This window comes from Nycticebus coucang, chromosome 10 (assembly GCF_027406575.1).
Source record: "Nycticebus coucang isolate mNycCou1 chromosome 10, mNycCou1.pri, whole genome shotgun sequence".
NCBI lineage: Eukaryota > Metazoa > Chordata > Mammalia > Primates > Lorisidae > Nycticebus > Nycticebus coucang.
In genome coordinates this window covers 127951232-127977003 of record NC_069789.1, presented here as the reverse complement: position 1 = coordinate 127977003, position 25772 = coordinate 127951232, and the positions used below count along the sequence as shown (strand labels likewise).

Below are 25772 nucleotides of genomic sequence, written 5' to 3'. Positions count from 1 at the left end.
GCTGTGGCATCACAGCTCACACCAACCTCCAGCTCTTGGGCTTAGCCAATTCTCTTGCCTCAGCCTCCTGAGTAGCTGGGACTACAGGCACCCGTCATAATGCCTGGCTATTTTTTTGTTGCAGTTTGGCCGGAGCTGGGTTCGAACCCACCACCCTCAGTATATGGAGCCAGCGCCCCACTCACTGAGCCACAGGTGCCACCCAGCATTTCATTTTTTGATGCTGTCATGAATGAATTTTAGAAAATTATGAGTTCGTTTTTCAATTGCCATTGCTAGAGTTTATCATGCACTCTGGGCTCCCAGCAAACAGCTGACAAATGTAGTGTGTGTGGAAACATTTGGTTTTCACATGCTGACCTTCTGTCTTTCAACTCTGCTCAACTCACTTACCTTTGTGGCTTTTTTAGTAGGTTGCTTATGATTTTCTACATAACAACTATCATGTCATCTGTGATTAAAGATAATTTTACCTCTTGTTTTCCAGTCTTTTTTTTTATAATTTATTGCTCTGCCTAGAACCTCTAGTATTCTGTTAAATCCTCAGAGGAAACACATTTAGTATTTCACCATTATGCCTGATGTTATGGGTGTTTCACAGACACCATCAGTTGAGGAAGTATTCTCTTCTTCCTGGTTAAATATAGTAGAACCTCTGTAGGTTGACCACCCACAGGACTGTGACAAACTGGTCAACATACCCAGGGGTCATCGTAAGGATCCAGGCTTACTGTACTGATATGGACATATGGGGCATGTCCAGTCTAGGAATATTAGGTCAACTTAAGGAGGTGGTCAGTGTAGGGAGGTAGTCAACTAGAGGCTCTCCTGTATTATCTCTCTCCTAAGTCTGATGCAATCCCTCTGACAGTTTGTTGGTTGTTGTTTTGATAGGGATTCCTTTCTATATATATTTTTTTTATTAGAGACAGGGTCTTGTTCTGTCACCCAGGCTGGAGTGCAGTGGTGTGAACACTGTAACCTCCAACTTCTGGGCTCAAGCGATCCTCCGGCCTCAACCTCCTTAGTAGGTGGACTACAGGTGTGCAATGCCACACCTGGCTAATTTTTCTTATTTTTTGTAGAGATGGGGTTTCACTATGTTGAAACTGATCTTGAACTTCTGGCCTCAAGCGATCCTCCAGCAGACAGGTGGATTGCCTGAGCTCAGGAGTTCCAGACCAGCCTGAGCAAGAGCAAGACCATTTCTCTACTAAAAATAGAAAAAATAGCTACGTGGTGTGGTGGATGCTTGTAGTCCCAAGAGTTTGAGGTTGCTGTGAGTTATGATGACATGGCACTCTGCTGAGGCGACAAAGTGAGACTCTGTCTCAAAAAAAAAAAAGCTCATGGATTAAGAAGGTTCATTCTGAAAAATCTGCTCTGAATTCTAGTAATCTCAAAATGAATGTGTTTATTAATCAAAATACCGAATTTTCACTTGAAAACTATTTCTTCACATATTTGCTTTGACAGTCTTTTGCAGTAGTTCTGTTGATAGTGTATTCTGTTTTTTTTCTGAAATATTTATTATTATAACCATAATAATATAACATTAAAGGGAAATTTAAAAACTTCATCCATAATCCAACTTGCTGTCTCTTGCGGGATGGTGCAGAGAGACAGAAGCAGGGCTCTGCCCTGGTTTCCAGCCTTCCAGGAACCCCGTTCTCAACTCTTGACCTTGTAGGGAGACGGCTCCGCGGGAAGGCGTTCTACAACGTGGGTGACAAAGTGTACTGCCAGGAGGACTTCCTGGTAAGTCTGAGCTGTGCCCTTGGCGGTGCCATGGTGGGGGCAACGTGGGGACCCTCCTCCTGACTCGTGGAGACCTGAGGCCAGGGGGCATGTGCTGACTGGACAGTGAGTGCAGTCACTTTGTCACATAACAACCTGTATCCTGTGTCTCTTCTCAGTACTCCGGGTTCCAGCAAACAGCTGACAAGTGTAGCGTGTGTGGACACCTCATCATGGAGATGGTGAGAACCTCCCCCAGCCTCCTGGAGCGCCCCTGGGCATGGGCACAGTCTGAGGACCCCACCCTCTCACCTGTTCCCGACCTACCCAGGGCTCTGAGCCAGAGCCTCTTGCAGGGGGGTGCAGAGCCGCCCCCATGCTGACCTTCAGTGCCTCCCACCCCCAGATCCTGCAGGCCCTGGGCAAGTCCTACCACCCAGGCTGCTTCCGGTGCTCTGTATGCAACGAGTGCCTGGATGGGGTGCCTTTCACCGTGGACGTGGAGAACAACATCTACTGTGTCAGAGACTATCACTCGTGAGTTGCTGGTGCTCTGGCGCCGTGTCACTCACGCTGCCCCCTCTTGCCTCCCTTGGAACATCTTCCTGGCGTATCCAAGCCTTCTGTTCTTGCCCTTTTTACTTTTGGCCTCCTCTTGCACACTCAGTGGCTAGGGCCTGAAGTGGGTCTCGGCCTGAGCCCCCTCTCCTGGGTAGTCTTTCCCCTTCTCTCCTGGCCTTTTCCTGTGTCTGCCCCTCCTCCGCGTGGTGGGATCTCCTGACGGTACTGCCTGCACTCCCCACCCCTCCTCACTGTCCCATTCCCGGCCAGACCTTTTCTGGCTGTGGTAGGGGCTTGAGGTCTCTGTAGACCCTTTTTGCAGCTTGTCTGGTTCCCGTGTAGGCAGCCCATCTGCTCCCTCTGCGGTGGCTCCAGGCTCAGGGCTCTGGCCCTGTGCTGCTGCCCCCGCAGGATTGGTGCCAAGTATACAACCCTGGCACGCAAGGTGGAGCCAGGTCTCACAGCATTCTCAGCAAGAGGTGGCCCATATCTGGGACATTAAGGGGGCAGGGAACCCGTAGCAAGCGTGAGGGGGCTGGCAGGGCAGAACCTGAAGCCGTCCTTGAGAAGATGGTAGGATAGAGGGGAATTGGGGAGCCAGTACCAAGAAGCGATTGCTGAAGCTGTCCCTTTCTCCACCCAGTGTGTCCACACAATGAGAAGAGGGCCTGATGCCTGGACCATGTCGTGGGCTACAATGGGTGGACCTGTCCTGTGCCCTTTGGTTTCTGGTCACTCAGCTGGTCACTTCTGGTTTCCTTTACTCTTCCAGGGTTTTTGCACCAAAATGTGCCTCCTGTGCCCGTCCTATCCTCCCTGCACAGGTAGGGACCACTCACCTGGAGATGGTCAGGAGCTCGGCTGGGCCTCTTCCCAGTCCTGCCTGGGGCTGCCCCAGGTGTTGGGGTCAGGGGGCGGGATGAGCAGGTGCTCCTGCCTGGCACCTTGCAGGGCTGAGGGATGTGTGTTTATGCCCCTGCGTGCAGGGCGCAGCTGTCTCCTGGCAGGAGGGGCCTCTGCTCCATTCTCCGCTGATGTGAGGGCTGCTCCCTGGTCTGTTCAGCTCTGCAGGCTGGGGACAGGTGGACTGGGGGAGCAGATGAGAGAGGGACATGGTCTGTGCGGGAGCCACCCCGAGTGGCACAACCCTCTCTGGCTGTGGGTGTCTATCTTCCCACATGTGCTGGCTCTGTCCCGGCCATTGTGCCTGGGGAAGCAGAACTGGCAGTGGTCTTTTCTGACTCCAGTGAAGTGAGAATCACACGTACGCGTGTGTTAGCACCCATGTGACTCTCACCTGGACTCGTGCATGCTGCCGGCTGCAGCCGTGGAGACGTCTAAGGCTCATGCACATCCAGTCATGTGTCCTGGCCCTATGGAAGCACCGTGTCTGCGCCCACCCGTGTGAAAGCACACAGCTGTGGAAAAATGTGCGGTACAGGCGTGTGCTCTCACGCACAGTTCTCCCGTCCACTGTGCTTATCACGGTGAACCTGTCTCCTCCTCCAGGGCTGTGAGACAACCATCCGTGTAGTGTCCATGGACAGAGACTACCACGTGGAATGTTACCACTGTGAGGTGAGCTGGGCCCTTCTAGAAGGTCAGTGGCTGGGGCAGCCCCCTCCCCACGTCGGTCTGCTCCCCTGCAGGTGTCCCATGGGCCCACCTCCTTTTCCATGCCACATATTCCATCCTCTTCCACTGAGCCCTCTCCTTTCCCCTAAGACAGTGGTTCTCAACCTTCCTCACGCCTCCTAATGCCGCGACCCTTTACTACAGTTCCTCATGTGGTGGTGACCCCCAACCATAAAATTATTTTCATTGCTACTTCATAACTGTAATTTCTCTACTGTTATGTGAATTGTAATGTAAATATTTGATATACAGGATGTATTTTCATTGTTACAAAGGGGTTGCGACCCACAGGTTGAGAACTGCTGCCCTAAGACATGTTTTCTCTCAGCCCATTTCTCTGTCATTCAGTCAAACGCTTGGTATATGGGGCCTGGGATGTAACAGAGATCAGACAGTCCCCATTGTCAGGGCACAGGCATGTAGTTGGCAACATCCACACAAGGTGATGAGTGTTATCAAGGGGTGTTGGCAGGAACTGGGACAAAAGACTGTGTGAAGTAAGGAGTGTGAACTTAAGCTGAGGACAGTGGAGAATGATCAGAAAGTGATGACAAAGCTGGATGCAGTGGCTCATTCCTGTAATCCCAGCATTCTTGGAGGTTGAGATGGGGGATTGCCTGAGCTCAGGAGTTCCAGACCAGCCTGAGCAAGAGCAAGACCCTGTCTCTACTAAAAATAGAAAAACTGGCTGGTTGTTGTGGCAGGTGGCTGTAGTCCCAGCTGCTGGGGAGGCTGAGGCAAGAGGATCGCTTGAGCTTAAGAGTTGGAGGTTGTTGTGAGCTATGACACCATGGCACTGTACCAAGGGCAACTAAGTGTGACTTAGCCTCGAAAAACAAAACAACACCTATCACTTTTCTTTCTTTTTTTTTGTTGCGACAGAATTCCACCCTATGCCCAGAGCAGAATGCAATGGCATTGTAGCTCACTGCAACCTCAGACTCTGGCTGTGGGCATCCTGCTGCCTCAGCCTCCCAAGCCCCTGGGAGCTGGGATTATAGGTGCTCGCCCCTGCGCCCAGCTGGGTTTTTCAATATTTTTCATGAGTCAGGGGTGCACTCTGGCTCAGACAAGCCTCGAACTCCTGAGCTCAAGCAATCCTCCCACAGTACAGGGATTGCAGGTGTAAGCACCAGCCCGGCACTCGTCACGTTTTTTATGGCCGTCCCACGTTGGCCCCGCCCTCTTTCTCAGGCCAAACTTAAGAGCTGTTGACGTCCCGGGGCACCTCCAGCTCTGGGTGTTCAACTCTTGGCTTCCCATCCCCCCTCAAGGAGGTGCCCTACAGGTCTGTCCCCAAGGCTGACGGGTTCTCACGTAGCCCCTCGTGCTTACTTTGGTGTGGGGGCCTGTGTTCTTCCCTAGGACTGCGGGCTGCAGCTGAGCGGGGAGGATGGACGCCGCTGCTACCCCCTGGCGGGCCACCTGCTGTGCCGCCGCTGCCACCTGCGACGCGTCCGGCCAGGCCCACTGCCCTCGCCCACAGTACACGTCACCGAGCTCTGAAGAGCCGGGTGGGTGTGGGAGGGACGGCCGCATGGGTGGCCTTCCCCCTGGCCCCCATCCCACACTTGGCACGAGCTGCTGTCCGCAGGGGCCGGACCCCCGCGTCGAAGCCACTTCTATTTATTCACCGTCTGTGCCTCCTCAAGCCGCTTCCCTCCGGGACTCCAGCACCGGCTTTCCGTTCCGGACATTCCCCCCTTTACCCCCGCAGACTCGGGACAGGCCCTGGGGACAGGCCGTGGGTCACCGGGGGAAGTGGGCTGCTGCCACGCCCCGAGGCGCCATGTGGCCTCTTGGGGGGCGCTGAATTCCCTTGTTCAGACGGGCCTGGGGCCCCTCCAGGCGCTCTCCCGCTGGGGGGGACAGGGTGTGGTCTCAAGGCGGGGTTGGTGGAGGGCCAGGTCGGTGTGTGTCTCAAAGGCCCTGCCCACCTTGTTTGGGTGGGGTCGCAGGAGGGTGAGGAATGACCCCCTTGGGGAAGGAGGCCTGCGAAGGGCCACTGTCTTTGGTCATTGTGGTGGGTCACTGTGGCAGTTGGCAGTGGAGACTCTGAAGGATGCTGCCAGCCTCAGTTCCTACCCTGTCCCCTACTTCTGGGACTCCTGGCTTGGGGACTGCCGGGTCCCGGTCCTCAGCCCGGGAACAGCCCCTGCGTCCCGTATTCCAGGCACGGAGCGACCGCCAGGGGCGCCCTGCCTGCGGGGTGCGCTGTGCATTAGGCTCCCCAACCGAAGGATGTGGTTTTGACTTAAATTAAGTTTTCCCTTGAGGGTGTTTTCCTTTTCTTTAAAAGAATGTAAATAAGAACTTGGGCGGAGCTTGTCATTCCTTAAGCAAATTACAACCAACTCACACAAGTGTCCCAATTTGTATATGATGGAGCTGGTTTTCAGGCAGTAAGAACATTGTAGTTTTAACTATTTTTGTATAAATTCCTTTAAAATCTCACCATGTGTGTCTGCCTTTCAGAGTTCAGTGTCGGGTTTTGTGTTTGCCAGGGTCTGAAGAGCCGTCATCTAAAAACGCAGTTGGGGGGCTGTTGATCCATTTTTTTTCTTTTTTTTTTTTTTTTTTTTTTTTGTAGAGACAGAGTCTCACTGTACCACCCTTGGGTAGAGTGCCGTGGCGTCACACGGCTCGCAGCAACCTCCAACTCCTGGGCTTAAGCGATTCTCTTGCCTCAGCCTCCCGAGCAGCTGGGACTACAGGCGCCCGCCACAACGCCCAGCTATTTTTTGTTGCAGTTTGGCTGGGGCTGGGCTTGAACCCGCCACCCTCGGCATATGGGGCCGGCGCCCTACTCACTGAGCCACAGGTGCCGCCCCATTTTTTTTCTTGACCTCCTGGTATGTGTTGGATTTGCACTTGTGGCGGCCTCTCGTCCTGGGGAAACATCGCGGCGGTTTTCAGGGGACATTAGGGCTGAGTCCATTTGTTCCTGTGTTTGGGGCGCTGCCGCCCCCTCAGGCTGCTGGTCGTCCTTCACTTCCCCCACCATATGTCTGCTGTGGCCTCGTCCATCTGGCTGAGCCAGGAGAGAGGAACAGAGGAAATGGGTTGTCAGCGGTGTCCAAGGGGATGGGAGGGAACTGCAGGAGATGTGGCTGCCGGTGGGGGCCAGCTGGGCCGAGGCCTGGAGCTGGCCTGCCCCCTGGTGGTCTGAGCAGGCAAGAACAGGGGCGTTTGGAAATTCTTAACGGGGTACTTGAAACAGGTGCCAAGCTGGAACACAGTCTGTCTCCCAAGGCAGGGAGTGAACAGGATCAGGAGAGATTTTGGAGGACATGGTCCCAACGAGGCCAGATAGTAAATTCCAGGAATGGCATCTGTTTCCAGCTCTCTCTTCCTTTGGAGCTGGGCTGCTTTGCTTTTGAAGCAATTAATTGAAAAGCTTTCTTCCGTCTGCCCTCCTGTTTGCTTGCTCTGTCTAGCTGGCTTTGAGTTTTGGTTTCTCCTTGTTGCAAACCCGGCCCTTCTCTTTTCTTGTGTGTCTGCCATGGAAGTGGCTCCTCATCCAGCTGTGGGGTCACTGTTGTTCCTCGCACGGTTTCTATCTTGGTTACAATGCTCCCTGCACCCAGCTGCACCCAGTCGCAGGTCATACTTTGTCAATGGTCAGAGCTGAGGGAATGCAAGACCCTGTGGGACAATCACCTCATTTCAGGCCACATTTGCCATTTCTCTCTGGGACCCGAAGTGCTTTCTGTCAGCACTGACCACCCCAGCAGCCTCCTACCACAGAGCCTTTCCACCTGCAGCTGCCGCTGCTTGGACCACCCCCGCCTGGCATTTCCATTCTTCATCTAATCCTTCAGGCCCGGCGTGGTGGCTCCCGCCTATAATCCCAGCCCTCTGGGAGGCCCGGGCGGGTGGATTGCTTGAGTTTAGGAGTTGGAGACCAGCCTGAGCAAGAGTGAGACCCCACCTACTAAAAATACAAAAACTAGCCAGGTGTGGCGGGCGCCTGTAGTCCCGGCTATTTGGGAGGTTGAGGCAAGAGGATCATCTGAGCCCAAGAGTTTGAGGTTGCTGTGACACCATAGCACTCTACCCAGGGTGACAGAGTGAGACTCTGTCTGAAAACAAACAGAAAACACAAATCCTTCCTCAGGGATGCCATGAGGTCTGTCTCCCAGTTGTGACACTTCACTTGCCACCCATGATATGTGGCCCCTGCTCTCCAAGCTCATTTGCTAAAGGCAGCATCTGCAGTCCATTCTTGGGAGCTGTGTGGACCTGGTGGTTGTGGAGGTTGAGGGAGCAGTGTGAGAGCCAGACCCCATCCAGGGAGATGCCCTGTGACCCTCTAGCCCTGGTGCCACACCCACGTGTCCCTAGGATATCTCCCCTGATGTAGGGATCTGCTGACACCTGCGCCTGTGACTTTGGCCACCCACAGTGTGCTTTCGTGTGTCTGAGTTGTTATTCGCCCAGAGGCACAGACTCTTGGGGACTGGGTCTGCTGCCTGTGTGTGTATGGGCGGGGGCAGAGAGGGAGAGTCAATGAGAGACTGAGAAAGACACTGTTGAGAGGGGTTGAATATTTGAGAGAATGAATGAGAGAGATCAGGAGACTGGGAGAGAGATGGGGAGAGGGAGGGAGACATACTGTGTAAGAGGGAGACTGAGTGTGCTGGAGAATGATGGGGAGAAAGGTGGATAAGGATACTGAGAGACAGGGCTGGGCATGGTGGCTCGCCTGTATTCCTAGCACTCTGGGAGGCCGAGGTGGGTGGATCCCTTGAACTCAGGAGTTCAAGACCAGCCTGAGCAAAAGTGAGACCCCCCTGTCTATTAAAAATAGAAAAACTAGCTGGCGTTGTGAGGCTGAGGCAAGAGGATCGCTTGAGTCCAGGAGTTTGAGGTTGCTGTGAGCTATGATGCAATGGCATTCTACCCAGGGTGACAGAGTGAGTCTCTAACTAAAATAAATAAATAAATAAACGAAAGGTACTGAGAGAATGAGCAAGAAAGAGAAAATGGGAGAGAGCTGAACTCATTGAGAGGGGCCAGCATTGCCTTTTCCCACCCCTTCCTGACAGGCAGGGATGCTCCAGAGCCAGGTTAGTTGGAAGTATTTGGGTGACTTCTCAGCCTCAGCTATCCCACTGAGGTTTGGCCCACAGATGGAAGAGACCCCCACTCTGTAGGTAACCAGAGGCTATATATAGGGGTGTGTGTGTGTGCGCGTGCGCACAACCAGGGTGGTGGGTCCTGGGCATAGGGATCCTTAGGCTCCAGGGTGGGAGGGGATGCTGTAGATTGCTCCCACCCTGATTCGTCCTTCATCCAGGCTCCCTGCCCTGTGTTGGCAGGAAACACGGGGGCAAGCTTGCTGAGCTGCTGGTGACCTGGTGGGCTTGCTATGGAGGATAGGAGAGGATCGGCTTAAGGAGTATTTACTGGACTTGGGGAGGGCTGGGTCTGTTATCCACAGCAGGAGAAGGTTGGGGAGCAGGGTGGGCTGAGGGGTGACTGGGGGCAGTCACTCCTCTCTCCCCCAGCCCCACCCTGAGTCTATTCTTTAGCCCCTGGGCTCCCTAGCCAGCAGAGGTTTGCTGTTTTCAAAGAGAAGTTCTTCCCTTGGATCAGAGACTGGGTCATGTCTCTTAAGTGTCTGGCAGCCCACACCTAGCCAGGAGGCAAGCAGGGACTTCAGGTGCCAGCCAGGGAGGGGTGGGGGCTGTGGCTGCTGTGTGAGTTGGAATGGGTCGGCCTGTGGGTCCCTAGGAAGTCTTGGATTGAGACATACAAACATGTCTGGGAGTGGGGGTGTGCCTGTTAGTGACCAAAGAGTGTCAGCTGCCTGTCATTGTCTAGCCAATAACACAGAGATGGGTTAGGTCTGACTAGCTTTATTATTAGAAGGCCAGTGATTCTGGAGAACAGCAAGAGTAGCCTCTCCAAGACTGTTCTGCTCTTTCATTTCCAAAACCAAAGTTTTATACATAAAAGTTCAAATAAAAAAACAATGTTGGGCGGCGCCTGTGGCTCAATCGGTAGGGCGCCGGCCCCGGCCAAACTGCAACCAAAAAATAACCGGGCGCTGTGGCGGGCGCCTGTAGTTCCAGGTACTCGGGAGGCTGAGGCAGGAGAATCGCTTAAGCCCAGGAGTTGGAGGTTGCTGTGAGCTGGGTGAGGCCACGGCACTCTACCGAGGGCCATAAAGTGAGACTCTGTCTCTACAAAAAACAAAAAACAATGTTAATCCTTATCTTAAACTCATGACCCATAATAACAAAGCAGAGTGACTCATGACCCAAAACAACCTTTCTAATTCAAAAGTTAATCTTCTAAATCAATTGCACTAAACTACTTAAGATACACACTTTTAGGTTGAAGCTGAATTTACCAAATAACGAGGATGGGAGACAGGAGGGTAAAGCAGCCAGACCAGCTGTGTTGTGCCGGCCCAGCCCGTCCGCCTCTTCATTACCTGCTCTCTCACACCCAGGTCGCCTGTGTCCTGTCACCCAGCACAGCTCTGGAGGGCTTGCCCCTCCTGCTAGGGTGGGTTTGCACCCCAGGAAGCTGTGGTGGGGACCTGGCTGGGAGAGCGGTATGTATACACATGCTGTGGTGACTGAGGGGGCTGCTCAGAGCAGCCTGGGTGGGGGGAGGGGTCATATTGGGTGAGGTAGGGGTGGGGAGGCTCCTTGGTCTAGGGTCACAGGCCCTCACCAAGTCCCTGGTGACAGAGACCCCAGGACACATCTGGGATCATGGAGAACCCAAAGGAAATACGGCTGGGGCAGGAGAGCAGCTCCTCTCTTGCCACCTTCCCTGGGCCCGAGGGCTTTGCTGGGCTGCAAACCCAGGCCTGGGTGTCACAGATGGGCCCTTTCCTGTTCTGCAAGGAGGAGGCTCCCTAAAGAAGTCAGTCCCTCGGCCTTCCCAGGACACCTGGAAGTGCCCAGCAGTGATGTTGTGTTTGTAAGCCCGTCACACACACACCTGTCTGTGCCTGACCCTCACTTGTGACCCCATCATCCCATACCCAGTGCACACCCTCCTTCACAACTGCTGTGTAGGTGACCTTCCCAGACCACACCAGCTGCTTTGCCACTGGGTACACGCACAACTGTTCAGGAACTGAGTCTTACCTGCCTGAATTTACTTGCTACACAGACCTGTTCTAAGCACCTGCAGGACACAGCTGGCTCACTGTTTTTTCTGACACCACCTGGGCTGCCAGCCCCATCCTCCATCACCTTTGCTGGTAGGCACCTAGGTGGGGCTTGAGCCCAGGGCAGTCATTTTACCTTTTTGAGAGAGGCCCTGAGTAGAGAGCCATGGGCACCTCGCACTCTTGGACTCGGGCTCAAGTGATCTTCCTGCCTCAGCCTCCCAAGTAGCTGGGACTACAGGTGCCCATCACAATGCCCAGGCCTGACTTTTTTTAACCCTTCTTCATGCCAAATAGTTTTGGAGACTCATCTCCATCTGAGCCTGCTGGGCTTGGGGAAGAAAAGGGTGGTCAGGTGTGGTAGAGCTGCTGGAGGAGGAGGAAAGGTGAAGGTCTTGAATAAAGCTGGTTCAGTGTAGTAGGTGAGTGGGAGGCACAGATGGCAACCCGCTGAGATGAGGGGTGGGAAGGAGAGTCAGGAGCAGCTGCAGTGTCTGACCAGGGCTGAGGGGTCAGGCAGAGTCCTCCCAGGCACTGAGGCCCAGCTCAGGCTTCCTGGCCACGTGTTCAGTTTCAGCCCACATGGGTGATGTCAGGGTTGTCTTCCCAGAAGACTTTCCATGGGGACGGGGGCTGTGAGTGCAACGGTCACGGCTGTGCCCAGCCCTGGCCTGGTACCTGGGTCCAAGGGTGCTGGTGAGTGTTGCTGAGTGACTTGGACTGTACCTGTCAACCTTTCGGAATACTGACAGGTGCTTAATTAATGCTCAGTAAAGTGACTTACTGTCATCAATGAAGTGAATGAACATGGGACAGGCATTTCTGTGGTCTGACTCTATGTGGGTCTCTGTGTCACTTCAGCTGGCATGGGGGACACACATAAGCCAGAAGTGGGAGGACAGTGTATGGTGATCACCAGGCTCCTGCCTTGTGTTCTCAGCTGGGTGGTCAGATGTCTGGCCATGCAGTCACATCAGGGTCCCTGAGTCCTTTCAACTCACTTTTAGAAAGGCCACTTAGCCAGCTACAAACCTTGGCCCCAAACGTGCAGCACCGGGTGCAAGTTAGAGATAGATGCTTGAGGCCAGAGTTCTCTGACCAGCCCTCTCTGCAAGTGGTGCCCTGGGTCGCGCTGCCATTCTGCTCCCCAGCCCCTCCTCTGTGGGCTCCTGGTTCATGGAAATGATCAGACACTCTGGCTGTTGTGATTGTCATCCCATGGTGCCTACCACCTGTCAAATTCAGTGGAGGAACAACATCTGACAGCATTCAAATCCAGCTGCAGTTGGATGTCACCCTGATGTCTCCATGGTGTCCCCCACCTCCATCCCCAGGAAAGCCCAATCTCTAGTCCAAGGAGTAAGCACTCTTCTATGAATTGCAAGGTTTTTATTGCTGGAATCCTCTAGTTAGACACCTGGGTATGGCGGGTTGCTGAGACTACTTAGTGATCAGGCATGTGGCTCCCTTGGGTCTTCTGGCAAGGTCAGTTCTCTTAACAAAATTCGCTTGAGTAGACTTTTTGCTGCAAAGAGAAGATCGGGAAACTTGGTGAGGCCTCAGGGGCAATAGAGACCTGGAGTTTGCACTGAGTACCCCTCGGACACTTCCTGGCAAAGGGCTTGCAGCCTCGTCTGGATTGTGGCTTTTGGATTTGGGCAGGTAAAGGGGGGTTCCTTCCAATCTTCTGCACCATGAGAGTAGCCCACCCTTTGCCTGAGAAGTCTTGGAAAGCTCCTTTCAACGGGACAAAAAGAAGAGGAGGGGCAGCCAGTGTTGGTGGCTGCTGAGGAGGACCTGGTGAGTCTGGGCACCTGTAAGCCTCCAGGAATGAACTGTTCCCAGTTCCCTTCCTGCTTCTGCCCCTTGGACACTTGTAGGTGAAGCACCAATTTCTCCCCACCAACTCCGGGGGCAACAGAGAGAGGATTCACTTTGACTCTACGAGGGGTTGTCCAGGCCTGGAGAGGACAGGCAGGGAGGCTTTTAGAGATGCCTCCTCTCCTGGCATGTGAGCCACGGGATGGCTCCTTGGGATCCAGGAAATAATAAAGAAATGAAGATTTGGGGGGAAGGGGAAGTGGAGGAGGGGACTTGAGGGGTTAGGAGAAAGGAAGGAAGAAAAAAAATTTTTTTTTTTTTTTTTTTGAGAAAGAGTCTCAGTATGTCGCCCTGGATAGAGTGCCATGGCGTCACAGCTGACAGCATCCTCCAACTCCTGGGCTTAAGGGATTCTCTTGTCTCAACCTCCCAAGTAGCTGAGACTACAGGGGCCCACCACAAGGCCTGGCTATTTTGTTGTTGTAGCTGTAATTGTTGTTTGGCAGACCTAGGCCGGGTTCAAACCCGCTTGCTCTGGTGTATGTGGTTGGTGCCCTAGCCGCTGAGCTACACGTGCAGAGCTAAGGAAGCAATATTTGAAGAGGGGACGGATCCAATTCTTCTTTTTTGTTTTTTAGAGACAGAGTCTCTCTTTATGGCCTTCGGTAGACTGCTGTGAGGTCACAGCTCATAGCAACCTCCAACTCCTGCGCTTAGGCAATTCTCTCCCCTCAGACTTCCAAGTAGCTGGGACTACAGGCACCCACCACAACTCCCTGCTATTTTTTGTTGCAGTTTGGCCGGAGCTGGGTTCAAACCTGCCACCCTCGGTATATGGGGCTGATGCCCTACCCACTGAGCCACAGGCACTGTCTGAATCCAATTCTTTTTTTTTTTTTAAGCTGCAAACCATACTTTATTACACATTTCTGAATCATGAGGGGGTAAACTGTGACACACCTCCCTTGTGCCACTTAATCCAAATCCAATTATGGTTGAATAGAGATCTAGGCTTGTGTGCTGGAGTCAGGGAGACCAGAGCTGAGGAGCTGAATCAGAGGGCAGGTTGTGCTGCGGAGAGGGGAGATGCTGGAGGTTCCCACATGGCTCCTGCTCAGCTGACCAGCCTTAGCCAGCTGCAGAGCTCAAGGGCTGGATCGAATCTCCCTTCCTGGCCCTTTCCCACCCACACTGTTTGGTGTCTGCTCCATTCCCTGTGTATCCTGGCTCATGTGTTACTTTTCCCTCCCAGATTCCCAGGGAAGGGCCGTGGTGGGGAGGAGGATGAGACCTGGGCTGAGCAGAGCCCCTGACCGGCACTGGGGTGCAGACACACCCAGTGGTACTCACCATCCCAGACTGGGCATTATCCTTATCCTCTTCTGTCAGTTTATTGTCAACACACATCTTCAGTTGCTTAGCATTTTCCAATGCTGCAGGGGATTTTACGAATTTTCTCATATAATCGAGATGTTCATCCATGCTTCCCTTCAGGAAGAGGTTAACATGCTTCTCCACAGCTGGGCATATGTCACAATCTAGAACACAAAGACAGGCTGACTCACCCTGGAAAGAGGTCCATCAGAACCCAGCCATCCTTCCCCTCCCCAGCCTGCTCAGGATGTCCCAGGGAAACCATGTCCCCAGGCACCCACTTGCGCCTGAGAGCAGGAGCGAGGCTGCGCAGAGCAGCAGGAAAGCAGCAGCCAGCTTCATGGTGCGGGCGGCAGGTACTCCCTCCTCACCCTGGGGCCCTTTATACTGTCCTGGGTCCCCCAGTGGGGCAGGGAGGGGCCTTCTTGTTCTAGGAGGTACCTCCAGGCCCCACCTAGGCCATAACCCTAACTGCCTGAGGCCGTCAAGGGAGAATTTGTGTTGGCAGGAAGAGGGTAAGTCCTGAGTCAACAGAGGGGTTGGCTCATTCTCTCCCCCACCCCCAGGGCTTTTTCTGAGGATCAGGCGACATGGGAAGCCAAAGGGAAGAACCAACGGACAACTTGACTAGAGAAATGGACAGAGGGCTCCCAAATCAGGCCTCCTGAGTGATGGCCCATGTCAGCCTGTCACATCTGGATGTGACCTTGGGGATAGTCTAGTGAGGACTTTATGGATTTTTCAGGAAACTTAGTGCTTTTGCTAAGGATCTGACAGCTACTAAGCATTAAGGGCAGGCCACATGATCAGGCCCCTGGTGGCTCTCTGTCCCAGACCTGCCCAGTGGTCTCCCTTAAGCCAGCTTGTTTATTTCTGGAGCCTGGACTTGGCTCCTGTGCTCACTGGGCCTGCAGCTGTAGCTGTCTTTTTTTTTTTTTTTTCCAACAGTGAATAGATATCTTAATTTTTTCTTTCTTTCCTTTTTTTTTTTATTAAATTGTAGCTGTGTACATTAATGCAATCATGGGGTACCATGCACAGGTTTTATATACAATTTGAAATATTTTCATCACTCTGGTTAACATAGCCTTTCTGGCTTTTTCTTGGTTATTGTGTGAAAACATTTATATTCTACATTTAGTAAGTTTCACATGTACTCTTGTAAGATGTACTGTAGGTGTGGTCCCACCAATCACCCTCTCTCTACCCAGCCTCTCCCCTCCCCTCCCCTCCCTTTCCCCTTTCCCCATATTCTTAGGCTATAATTGGGTTATAGCTTTCATATGAAAGCTATAAATTAGTTTCATAGTAGGGCTGAGTACATTGGATACTTTTTCTTCCATTCTTGAGATACTTTGCTAAGAAAAATGTGTTCCAGCTCCATCCACGTAAACATGATAGAGGTAAAGTCTCCATCTTTCTTTAACCCTGTATAATATTCCGTGGTGTACATATACCACAATTTATTAATCCATTTGTGGGTCGATGGGCACTTGGGCTTCTTCCATGACTTAGCAACTATGAATTGGGCTGTAATAAACATTCTGGTACAAATGTCTTTGTTATAATGTGATTTTGGGTCTTCGGAGTATATACCTAGTAAAGGAATTGTAGGATCAAATGGCAGGTCTATTTTTAGATCTCTAAGTGTTCTCCAAATATCTTTCCAAACGTATTAGTTTGCATTCCTACCAGCAGTATAGAAGTGTTCCATTTTCTCCACATCTACACCAACATCTCTGGTCTTGGGATTTTGTGATATGGGCTAATCTTACTGGAATTAGATGATATCTCAAAGTAGTTTTGATTTGCATTTCTCTGATAATTAATGATGATGAGCATTTTTTCATATGTCTGTAGGTCGTGTGCCTGTCTTCTTCAGAGAAGTTTCTCTTAGCTGTAGCTGTCTTTTAATCGAGTCCTGCCACCTGGGTATTGGGAGGGCACATCAAATGGAAAGGGAATTTATCAAATGGAAAGGGAAATTATTTTTGAGTTTCTCAAGATGGCCAAGGCCATAAAAAAACAAGGAAAGACTAAGAAACTGTCACAGAGCAGAGGACATGGTGGACACCAGGCAGCTGCAGCTCAGTGCTGGTGCCTCTCGGCCTAGAGCAGTGACGAACTGTGAACCCTGTTTGGTGCAGTGTTCTAAACAAGACCAAAAAGCTTGCATCCTCCCTTTGGCTCTGTGGCACCAGCAAACCTTACTCTGTCACTGTGAACTCAAGAGAACGGAGTTCACAACACCATCTGTCCAGAGTGAAAGCCAAGCATCTTTCTGCAGCCCACCGCCCTCTGTGGTGTGCTGGTCCCATGTCTCAGCCCTGAGACCTTTCTGAGCTCACCCCAACATCCTCCCTTCCCTCCTTGGCTTCCTTCCTTCCTTTCTTCTTCTTCTTATTATTATTCTTAATATTATTTTATTAAATTGTAGTTGTGTACATTAATGATCTAAAAATAGACCTGCCATTCCGATCCTACAATTCCTCTACTAGGTAGATATCCAGAAGACCAAAAAGCACCTCCCTTTCTTTTATTTTGCAGTTGTCATTCTTGTTTTTCAGCTGGTTGGGGCAGGGTTCAAATCTGCCAGCCTTGGTGTATGTGGCCGGCGCTCCACCCACTGAGCTACAGGTGCCACCCTACTGGCTTCCTTTCTGTTTCAGGCCAAGCCTGCTCCTGCAGCAGGGCCTTTGTGTGTGCTGTGTCTGCTGCCTGAGATGCTCCTTCTCCAACTGGCTGCAGGATCCACATGCCCCAATTCCTCAGGGACTCCCCCTCATTCTTTTCAAATATCACCTTATAAGGGGGCAGTGAAGTGCCTCATGCCTGTAAGCCCAACACTCTGGGAGGCTGAGGCAGGTGGATCCCTTGAGCTCAGGAGTTCAAGATTAGCCTGAGCAAGAGTGAGACCCATCTCTACTAGCAATAGAAAAACTAGCGGCCATCGTGGCAGCACTTGTAGTCCCAGCTGCTCAGGAGGCTGAGGCAGGAGGATCACTTGAGCCCAGCAGTTTGAGGTTTCTATGAGCTATGGTGACTCCACAGCATTGTACCCAGGGCAACTGAGACTCTGTCTCAAACAAACACAAAACGAAAATCATCTTCTCAGAGAGATGGATCTAAATTCTTGACCCCTTACAATAAAAGGCCTTCCCCATCTCCTACACAGCGTCCTCCGTTCTCCCTTCCCTTCCTCCACACCACTTCCCGTCATGGGTGGATGGTCTCTCCCTCTTACTCTTGCTTCAGCCTCCAGAGTAGCTGAGACTACAGGCGCCCACCACCAAGCCCAGCTAGTTTTTCCATTTTTAGTAGAGATGGGGTCTCGCTCTTGCCCAGGCTGATCTCAAACTCCTGTCTGGCTCCCTCTTAGGTGTGTATGCTGAGGTCCAGGACAGCAAAGGCCTTGCTGCTCCTGCTGCTGTGTCCCCAGAACTAGGACAGGGAACCCCACATGAGTGCTCCATAAATGTGAGATAAATTGAAGGGACAGCCAATTTCTCTGGGCTATAAACAAGAATCTATAAACAAGAAAATCATACATACAGGCTCAGTGCCTGTAGCTCAAGGAGCTAAGGCACCAGCCACATACACCAGAGCTGGCTGGTTCGAATCCAGTCCTGGCCTGCCAAACAACGGCAATGACAACCAAAAAATAGCTGGGCGTTGTGGTGGGCACCTGTAGTCCCACTTACTTGTGAGGCTGAGGCAAGAGAATCGCTTAAGCCCAGGAGCTGGAGGTTGCTGTGAACTGTGATGCCAAGGCACTCTACCCAGGGTGACAGCTTGAGGCTGTGAGTCCAAAAAAAAAAAAAAATCATATGTACACTTGCACTATAGGTACTTATGAAATTAATTGGTATTCAATAGAGTGAAAGTTCTCAATGCTTCGTCATGTCAGAATTAAACAGTTATTTATTTATTTATTTTCTGCTTGAGGCCCTTGCCCGACCTTTACTCTCAGTGACAGAGTAAGGTTTGCTGGTGTCCCAGAACCAGAGGGAGGACATACATTTTTTGATCTGGATTAGAACCCCACGCCAAACAGGACTCGCATCCGGTAACTGCTCTTGGCCGAGAGGCTCCAGCACTGAGTGTAGCTGCCAGGTGTCCACCATGCCATCTGCTCTGTGACAGTCTCAGTGTTTCCTTGTATTTTATGGCCTTAGCCATCTTGAGGAGGACACGCCAGGTGTTGTAGAAAGTACACCAAGCTGAGTCTGTCTGAGTTTTCCTCATAATTTACACTAGGGTAGGATTTCGGGGAAGACACCACAGAAATGAAGTGTCTTTCTTGTCACATGGTATCAGGGTGTGTGCGATATCCATGTCTCATCACTGGTTATCACTTACCCCTTGATTAATATTATCTTTGCCACGCGCCAGGGAAGCTGGTGGAATGATCCAGTTGGTGGGAAAGAACGGGAGCATTCCCAGACCCTTTCTGTTCTCCCCTTTCTCTACTCTTTTCTTTGGAAATGTCTATAGATCCTGCTGGGAATTCTTCTGTAAGGAACGTTTGTCTCTTCGTCCCTGCTTGTTTATTCAATCATTTATTTCTATCTCCATCTGGCTGCAGGAGGAACTCACATTCAGCCCCCCTTGGTATTCATGGGGGATGTGGTGCAGGAGGACCGCACAGATAACAACATCCACAGACGCTTAGGCCCTTCCGTCTGCGCGCACGTGCGGTGATCCCATGTCACCTGGGCACGTCCTCCCCCTCATTCACGTGACTTCAAACACAGCACTTGGTGCACAAGAAATTCAAGTTTAGGGTTTTGGAGCTTTGAGACAGAGTCTCACTTTGTTGCCCTTGGTAGAGTTCAGTGGCATCATAGCTCACAGCAACCTCCTACTCCTGGGCTTAGGCGATTCTCCTGCCTCAGCCTCCCAAGTAGCTGGGACTATAGGTGCCCCCACAATGCCCGGCTTTTTTTTGTCACGCTTTGGCTGAGGCTGGGTTTGAACCCACTACCCTCGGTATATGGTGCGGCACCCTACTAACTTAGCCACAGGCGCCATCCTAGGGTTTTGGAACTTTGTAGAATTCTGTCCCCCCACCGAAATATGTTCAATCTACATTTGGTTGAATCCACAGCTGCGGGACCCACACATACAGAGTGCTAACTGTGTACAGTTTTACACTCTGGCTTACAATCCAATAATACGTCATTTATTTTGATGCTCATACTGTCCCAGATTTGACCACCAGGAACTTTCTCAGGCTTCCTCCTGCTACAGTGCTCATGGACAATCTCATCTTGTCAGTGCCACAAACAGCTTTCCTAGGGTAGAAGATTGAGTTGAACTCCTGAGAGGCTAAGCAGACAAAGTGTCACCTCTGGTTGACCTGGAACTCTGGTCTATAGAACTCTGGCCCACAGTGGCCTTTAGGGATGTGGACACCTTGGGGGGTTCTGCTGATGTTACTGGATGGGCTATGTAGGTCCACCCTTTTGGGCCGTCTTTACTGATGGACATGGGTGAGACAACCAGAGAAGGGACAGTACTGGAGCCATAAGGAGTCAAGAAAGGGTCCGGGAATTAGCTCCCTATAGGGTGAGAGGGAAGCTGGTGGCATGATCCAGTTGGTAGGGAAAGGAGAGCATTACCAGACCCTGAGGAAGAAAACAAGTGGCCACAAGTCCTGGCACTTCCCTGGCATAGAGGGACTCAGAGCCCAAAGATGCACCCACTTGTCCCTGTGGCCCGATCCAGAGATGGCAGCTGTTAAGATGTTCAAGAGGCCTCTGTCAATCCCAGATCCCCATTCTTATCCCCAGGTCTTTAACTCAGGCAAAAGTCAGTTTTCTAGATGATCTTTTGGACACCTATAGTGACACAGACTTGTCCTTGACTCCTTCTGTGACTTTCATTTGTCCATTTGAGGAGAGTACTGTGTTAGAGCCAGGATAGGTGGGGGAAGGATGTGGCCAGGAGGCAGAGATGACATTTGTGGCTGGGACAACAGAGTATTTGTTGACCTTAGAAAGATCAACTCCAGTTGCTTTTTGGCAAAGATACAACCTCTTCTCTCCAAAAGTCAACAGCATTAGGACAACCATCTCCAGGAGTTTTGCTCCTGAGAGTGGGCCTAAAGGAATCACGTGTTCCTTGGCCTAGCCCACAGGCATTATGAGCTCCTGGAAGGGGCATGGGCTAGTCTCAGGGAGCCAGCAGTTTATAAGGCAGCAGAAACCCTGCCCTGAGCAGAGCCTTCTAGCAGCCAACACTATGAAGGGGGCACTGCTTATGCTGGCCTTGCTGGTGACCGGAGAGCTGAGCTTCAAGACGGGTGAGAGTAGGAAGGAGGGAACAGGTGGCCTTTTATACCTCGCCGTCCTCTATCTCCCTCTGTCCTTCCAGATCTCAGAGCAGCTTCTAGGGATTTAGGGAGCATCTGGGAGATCATTTACCCAGGGGCCTTCAGAAGACCTGAGTGGAGAAAGTGGTGGGGAGAGAGAGGCCTGCTGGGAGCTGAGCACATAGTGGGGAGAATGAATAGGGACAGTGGTGCTTATTTGAAAGCCAGAAGCACAGCAGGCTGGTGTGTCGGGGACGGTGTTCAGGGACAGAGGGGTTGCTGGTTCTGGCCTCTCTCACTGCTCCTTCTTTCTGGGGGTGCCCCCTAGAGAGGGCAGTCTCTGGGACATCAGTAGTCCTGGGAGAGGGCACATCTCTGTAGCAAGTCACCCAGGAGACACTGGGGACATGAAGAACCCCAACCTGTCCAACCCTGGCTGCTTTCTAATGAGGTGTTTTCCTGTTTGTGTTTTCAGCAGAAGCTTGCCCTGCTTTCGACGAAGTCTTTGCTGCACTTGGCCTTGGAGACAAGCACCTGTTGGACGCCGTCCTCAAAGAGTTCAAGGCTACCGAACCAGAAATAACAGCCTTTGAAAAAGTCCAGGAATGTTTCAATGAGGGGGGTATCAAAGGCAAGACGCTGGATACGTTCAGCATGGTAACTTCCTCTCCTCGCCTGCCCTGCCCACTCCACACGCAGCACAATCTGCTACCAACAATCTGCTCCAACCTTCAGGACATATAATATGTCACAATAAGCCACCTGCACATCCACCCTGTTCTGCTGCTACACCTGTTCCTCTGACACCAATGAGCTTACACACAGTTGGTAAACAGGGGAAGGATACCCGTGAGACTCCTGTGATTGTTTTCCTAGGGGAGCTAACATAGCAGGAGTAGAATTTCTAACGTTTGTCAGCAAAGAAAGTTCTCAGTTCAGCTCCTGCACAGGTGGGAGCCCTGTAAGTTCTATCTGACGAATTTTAAAATTGAGCATCTGCCCTTGGATTCCCTCCCCAGGAAGAAGGCCCTGGCCTTGTAAGACCTCTGCTTATGGGCTAGTTTCACTTCTGCTGGTGCCGCCTTGATGGCCATTCTCCAAGCTCAGGTGGAGTCCCACTTCCATCTCTATTGTCTCAGGCTGCAAAAGCCAGAATTTATCCCTATGATTTTGATGCCTGAGGCAGCTTTTAGTTACAGGCTACTGCTCACCAGGATTATCCAATATATTTCCTGATGAAACTTTTTTATTTTTATTTTTACTTTCTTTCTGAGATTAGTCCTGCTCTGTTGCTTGGGCCAGAGTGCAGTGACATCATCATAACTCACTGCAACCTCAAACTCCTTGGTTCAGGGGATCCTCCTGCCTCAGCCTGCCAAGTAGCTAGGATTACAGGTGCCCACCACGACCTGTGGTTAATTTTTCTATTTTTAGAAGAGACAGGGTCTCACTCTTGCTTGGGCCAGTCTTGAACTCCTGAGCTCAAGTGACCCTCCTGTCTTGGTCTCCTAGAGTGATAGGATTACAGGCATGAGCTACTGCACCCAGCTAAGTTTTTGTATTTCTTGTAGAGATGGGTCTTGCTATGTAGCTTTGGCTGGTCTCAAATTCCTGGCCTCAAGCGATGCTCCCACTTCAGCCTGGCCCCTGATGAGCTTTTTGCTGCTTTTGTTATTGTTCTTGTCCCACAGTTACATAGATTTTGAATAGTCTGTCTCTCACCCTATTTTACCCAAAGTGCTCTTATTTTGAGTGTCTGATTCTGCAAAATGAGAGATTTTCAAGTAACAGAATTCCTTATGCTGATCTATGCACACAGGACACATGAAGTTGTTTAGGACATATGTGTACACGTTCTATCCTCCATGCATCTGACAGATGGGTCTTAGGTGCTTCACAGAAAACCAGGCTGAGCCACCTTGTCCCGCCCTTGGGCCCAGTCTCCCCTTGCCCTCCAGAACCTTCTCATCTCCTTCCCTCCCTGGCTGGAGTGGTTGTTCAGCCTCCCTCCTGACACCTGTAGTTGGGCATTTGAGCAGCCATCCTCATTCTGGCTTGACTGACTGCAGCCCCCTGGCAGGGTGGGCCTGCGGTGGTGGAGCTAGATCACGGAGAGGAACTTTTCATTCTTGTGGATGAGGAGTGGGATGCTGCTGGGTGGGGGTTGGGTAGCCCTGCTGTGGGTTCAGGACCTGCCTGCAGCCACCTCTTTCCCCCCTCTCTCCCAGGGCTCCATTGCCTTTAGTCCAGAATGCCTCAGCTTCGCAGGAAAAGAGCTAAAGGAAGATGTCAAAAAAGGACTTTCCAAACTGAACCCTTTTTCGAGATGAATCTTTGTCACTCATGCCTGATGTGAGCACCATCTTCCTGCCATGCTCTCCATCCCACCTGAAGCTGGAATCCAGACACCTGTCCCCACCTGATGCTGTCTTTGTTAGACTGTCCCTAATAAAAACTTGCAGCTCAGCAAGGCGTGCCTGGTGTCTGTGTGTTGTGTGAGGAGCAGAATGTGGCTGAGGGTGAGGAGAGATGACACACGTGGCCACTGAGACTGTGGGGACAGGCCCTGCCACCGACTAGCTGTGTGATCATGGGCAAGGCAGTTTATCTTTATGATGCTGTACAATGTCAAATGAGGACTCAATAACATATGTGTCACCCTAGGCTCTACGAGTCTGGCAGGATAAAAATGGTGTGAGCAGCTACAGGCAGCATTTCTCTGGCTCTGGCCTTTCTCATAGTTGCAAGGCTGTAGTCTCTTATATGGCTGATAATTGTTGAGTAACTCAGGAGGTGACTGGGCGGGCTCATTCCAAACGCTCTTGGCCTCCCAGTGTCATTCCCTATTTTCTACTTCTTGGCTAGATGTCTCCTGCGGAGGCCAACCTTCTGCAGGGATGCTCAGCAGTAACACTGCTGCTTGTGAGTTCTGCCATGGGGACCAGGACACCAAGTAGTCTCAGCCTGGGAAGGGGGACTAAAGGAGTAGATGACAGAAACTCACCATCAAGGAATGCCAGTATCATGGAAAGAGCTCAGGCCTTGAGGTCTTTTTTTTTTTTTTGTGGTTTTTGGCCGGGGCTGGGTTTGAACCCACCACCTCCGGCATATGGAACCGGCACCCTTCTCCTTGAGCCACAGACGCCGCCCAGCCTTGAGGTCTTATTTATAGCTTGGTGCAGTGTCTCCCACCTGGAATCCAAGCACTCTGGGAGGCTGAGGCAGGTGGATCCCTTGAGCTCAGGAGTTTGAGACCAGCCTGAGCAATAGTGAGACCCCATCTCTAAAACAATAGCAGGGCATTGCAGTGGCTGCCTGTAGTCCCAGCTACTCGGGAGGCTGAGGCAAGAGGATCACTTGAGCCCAAGCGTTTGAGGTTGCTATAAGCTATGATGCCACAGCACTCTACCAAGGGTGACAAAGTGAGACTCTGTCTCAAAAAAAGAAAAATCTTACTTATAGAATGTGCCTCCTGGGACAACTGCTGTTATCTCCCCCCAGAGTCTATTTCCAAAGGCATCACATGGCCAACTGCACCATCTCAAGAGATACAAAGAAAGCCTTTGACAAAATTCGGCACACTTTCATGATAAAAGCCCTCAACAAACTAGGCATAGAAGGAACATTACTCAAAATTGTCAAAGACATACATGACAAACCCACAACCAACATCATGCTGAATGGGGAAGAGTTGAAAATATTCCCCCCAAGGACTGGAAGAAGACAAATATGCCACTGCCATCACTACTTTTCAATATAGTGCCGGAAGTCCTAACCGGAGCAATCATGCAAGAAAAAGAAATGTAGGGTGTTCAAATCAGGAAGGAGGGGGCCAAACTGTCAGTCTGCACTGATGACATGATGTTGTATCTGAAAAACCCCAGACTCCACCATGAGACTCCTGGAATTGATAAATAAATTTACCAAAGCCTTAGATTATAAAAATCAATGAACATAAATCAGTAGCATTTCTATATACTAGTAACAGTCAAGCTGATAGCCAAGTCAAAGCCTCAATACCATTCACAATAGCTACAAAGAAAATAAAATACCTAGGAATATACTTAACAAGGAGAGGAAAGATCTCTACCTGGAGAACTATGAAACACTTATGAAGGAAATTGCAGAGGATGCAGACGAATGGAAAAACATACATTGCTCAAGGATTGGTAGAATCAACATTGCTGCAATGTGCATACTATCCAAAGTGATCAACAGATGCAATACAAAATACCAATGTCATATTTCACAGATCTAGACTGAAACAGGATCTAGACTGAAACATGATCCACAAAAGATGGATAAAAGAAAAGACTTAAATATAAGGTATAAAACCACAAGAATTCTAGAGGAAAATGTAGAAATAATGCTGAATATTTTTGCATTGATATTCATTAATGATACAGGTCTATAATTTTCTTTCTTTGTTGCATCCTTCCCTGGTTTGGGGATCAGGGTGATATTTGCTTCATAGAATGTGTTGGGAAGTATTCCTTCTTTTTCTATGCTTTGGAAAACGTTGTATAATATAGGTACTAGTTCCTCTTAAAAGGTTTGATAGAATTCGGATGTGAAGCCATCTGGTCCTGGACTTTTCTTTTTAGGGAGATTTCATATTATTGATGCTATTTCAGTGGTTGATATAGGTCTATTCAAGGTTTCTAACTGTTTCTGGTTGAGTCTAGGAAGGTGGCGTGCTTCCAGGTATTGGTTCATTTTGTTCAGATTTTCATATTTCTGGGAATAGAGATTTTTGTAGTAATCATTGAGGATTTTTTGAATTTCTAAAGTGTCTGTTATTATTTCTCCTTTATTGTTTCTAATAGATGATATTAGAGATTTTACTTTTCTGTTTCTGGTTAGGTTGGCCAAAGGTTTATCAAGTTTGTTAATCTTTTCAAAAAACCAACTTTTTGTTCTGTTGATCTTCTGAATGATTCTTTTGTTTTCAATTTCATTTAATTCTGCCTTAATTTTTGTTATTTCTTTTCTTCTGCTGGCTTTGGGGTTGTACTGTTCTTCCTTTTCCAGTTGCTTGAGATGATCCACTAAGTTGTTGGCTTCCTCTCTTTCTGTTTTCTTGATGAAGGCTTCCAGTGTTATAAATTTCACTCTTAGGACTACCTTTGCAGTATCCCACAGGTTTTGATAATTTGTGTCTTTGTTGTCATTTTGTTCCAAAAATTTGGTGATTTCCTT

The 25772-nt window shown here is 50.6% G+C and overlaps 1 protein-coding gene across 3 annotated transcripts in view; it reads left to right on the top strand.

Moving 5' to 3' along the window:
* The window catches only part of WTIP (WT1 interacting protein), a 35804-nt gene extending 12838 nt beyond the window's left edge, over positions 1–22966 (top strand). Inside the window, exons 3-10 of one of the 3 annotated variants that reach the window (XR_008383319.1) lie at positions 1691–1758; positions 1917–1979; positions 2144–2274; positions 3071–3122; positions 3808–3876; positions 5299–5447; positions 21052–21230; positions 22802–22966. Coding sequence is in view for 1 of the 3 variants with exons in the window: in XM_053608247.1 (XP_053464222.1) it covers positions 1691–1758; positions 1917–1979; positions 2144–2274; positions 3071–3122; positions 3808–3876; positions 5299–5439 (524 nt within the window). In the remaining 2 variants the exon portion in view is untranslated. Of the gene's footprint in view, positions 1–1690; positions 1759–1916; positions 1980–2143; positions 2275–3070; positions 3123–3807; positions 3877–5298; positions 5452–21048; positions 21231–22801 lie in introns of those variants that run through there. The other 2 variants (XR_008383318.1, XM_053608247.1) reach the window with 2 other exon arrangements.
* Positions 22967–25772: the final 2806 nt, after the last annotated feature.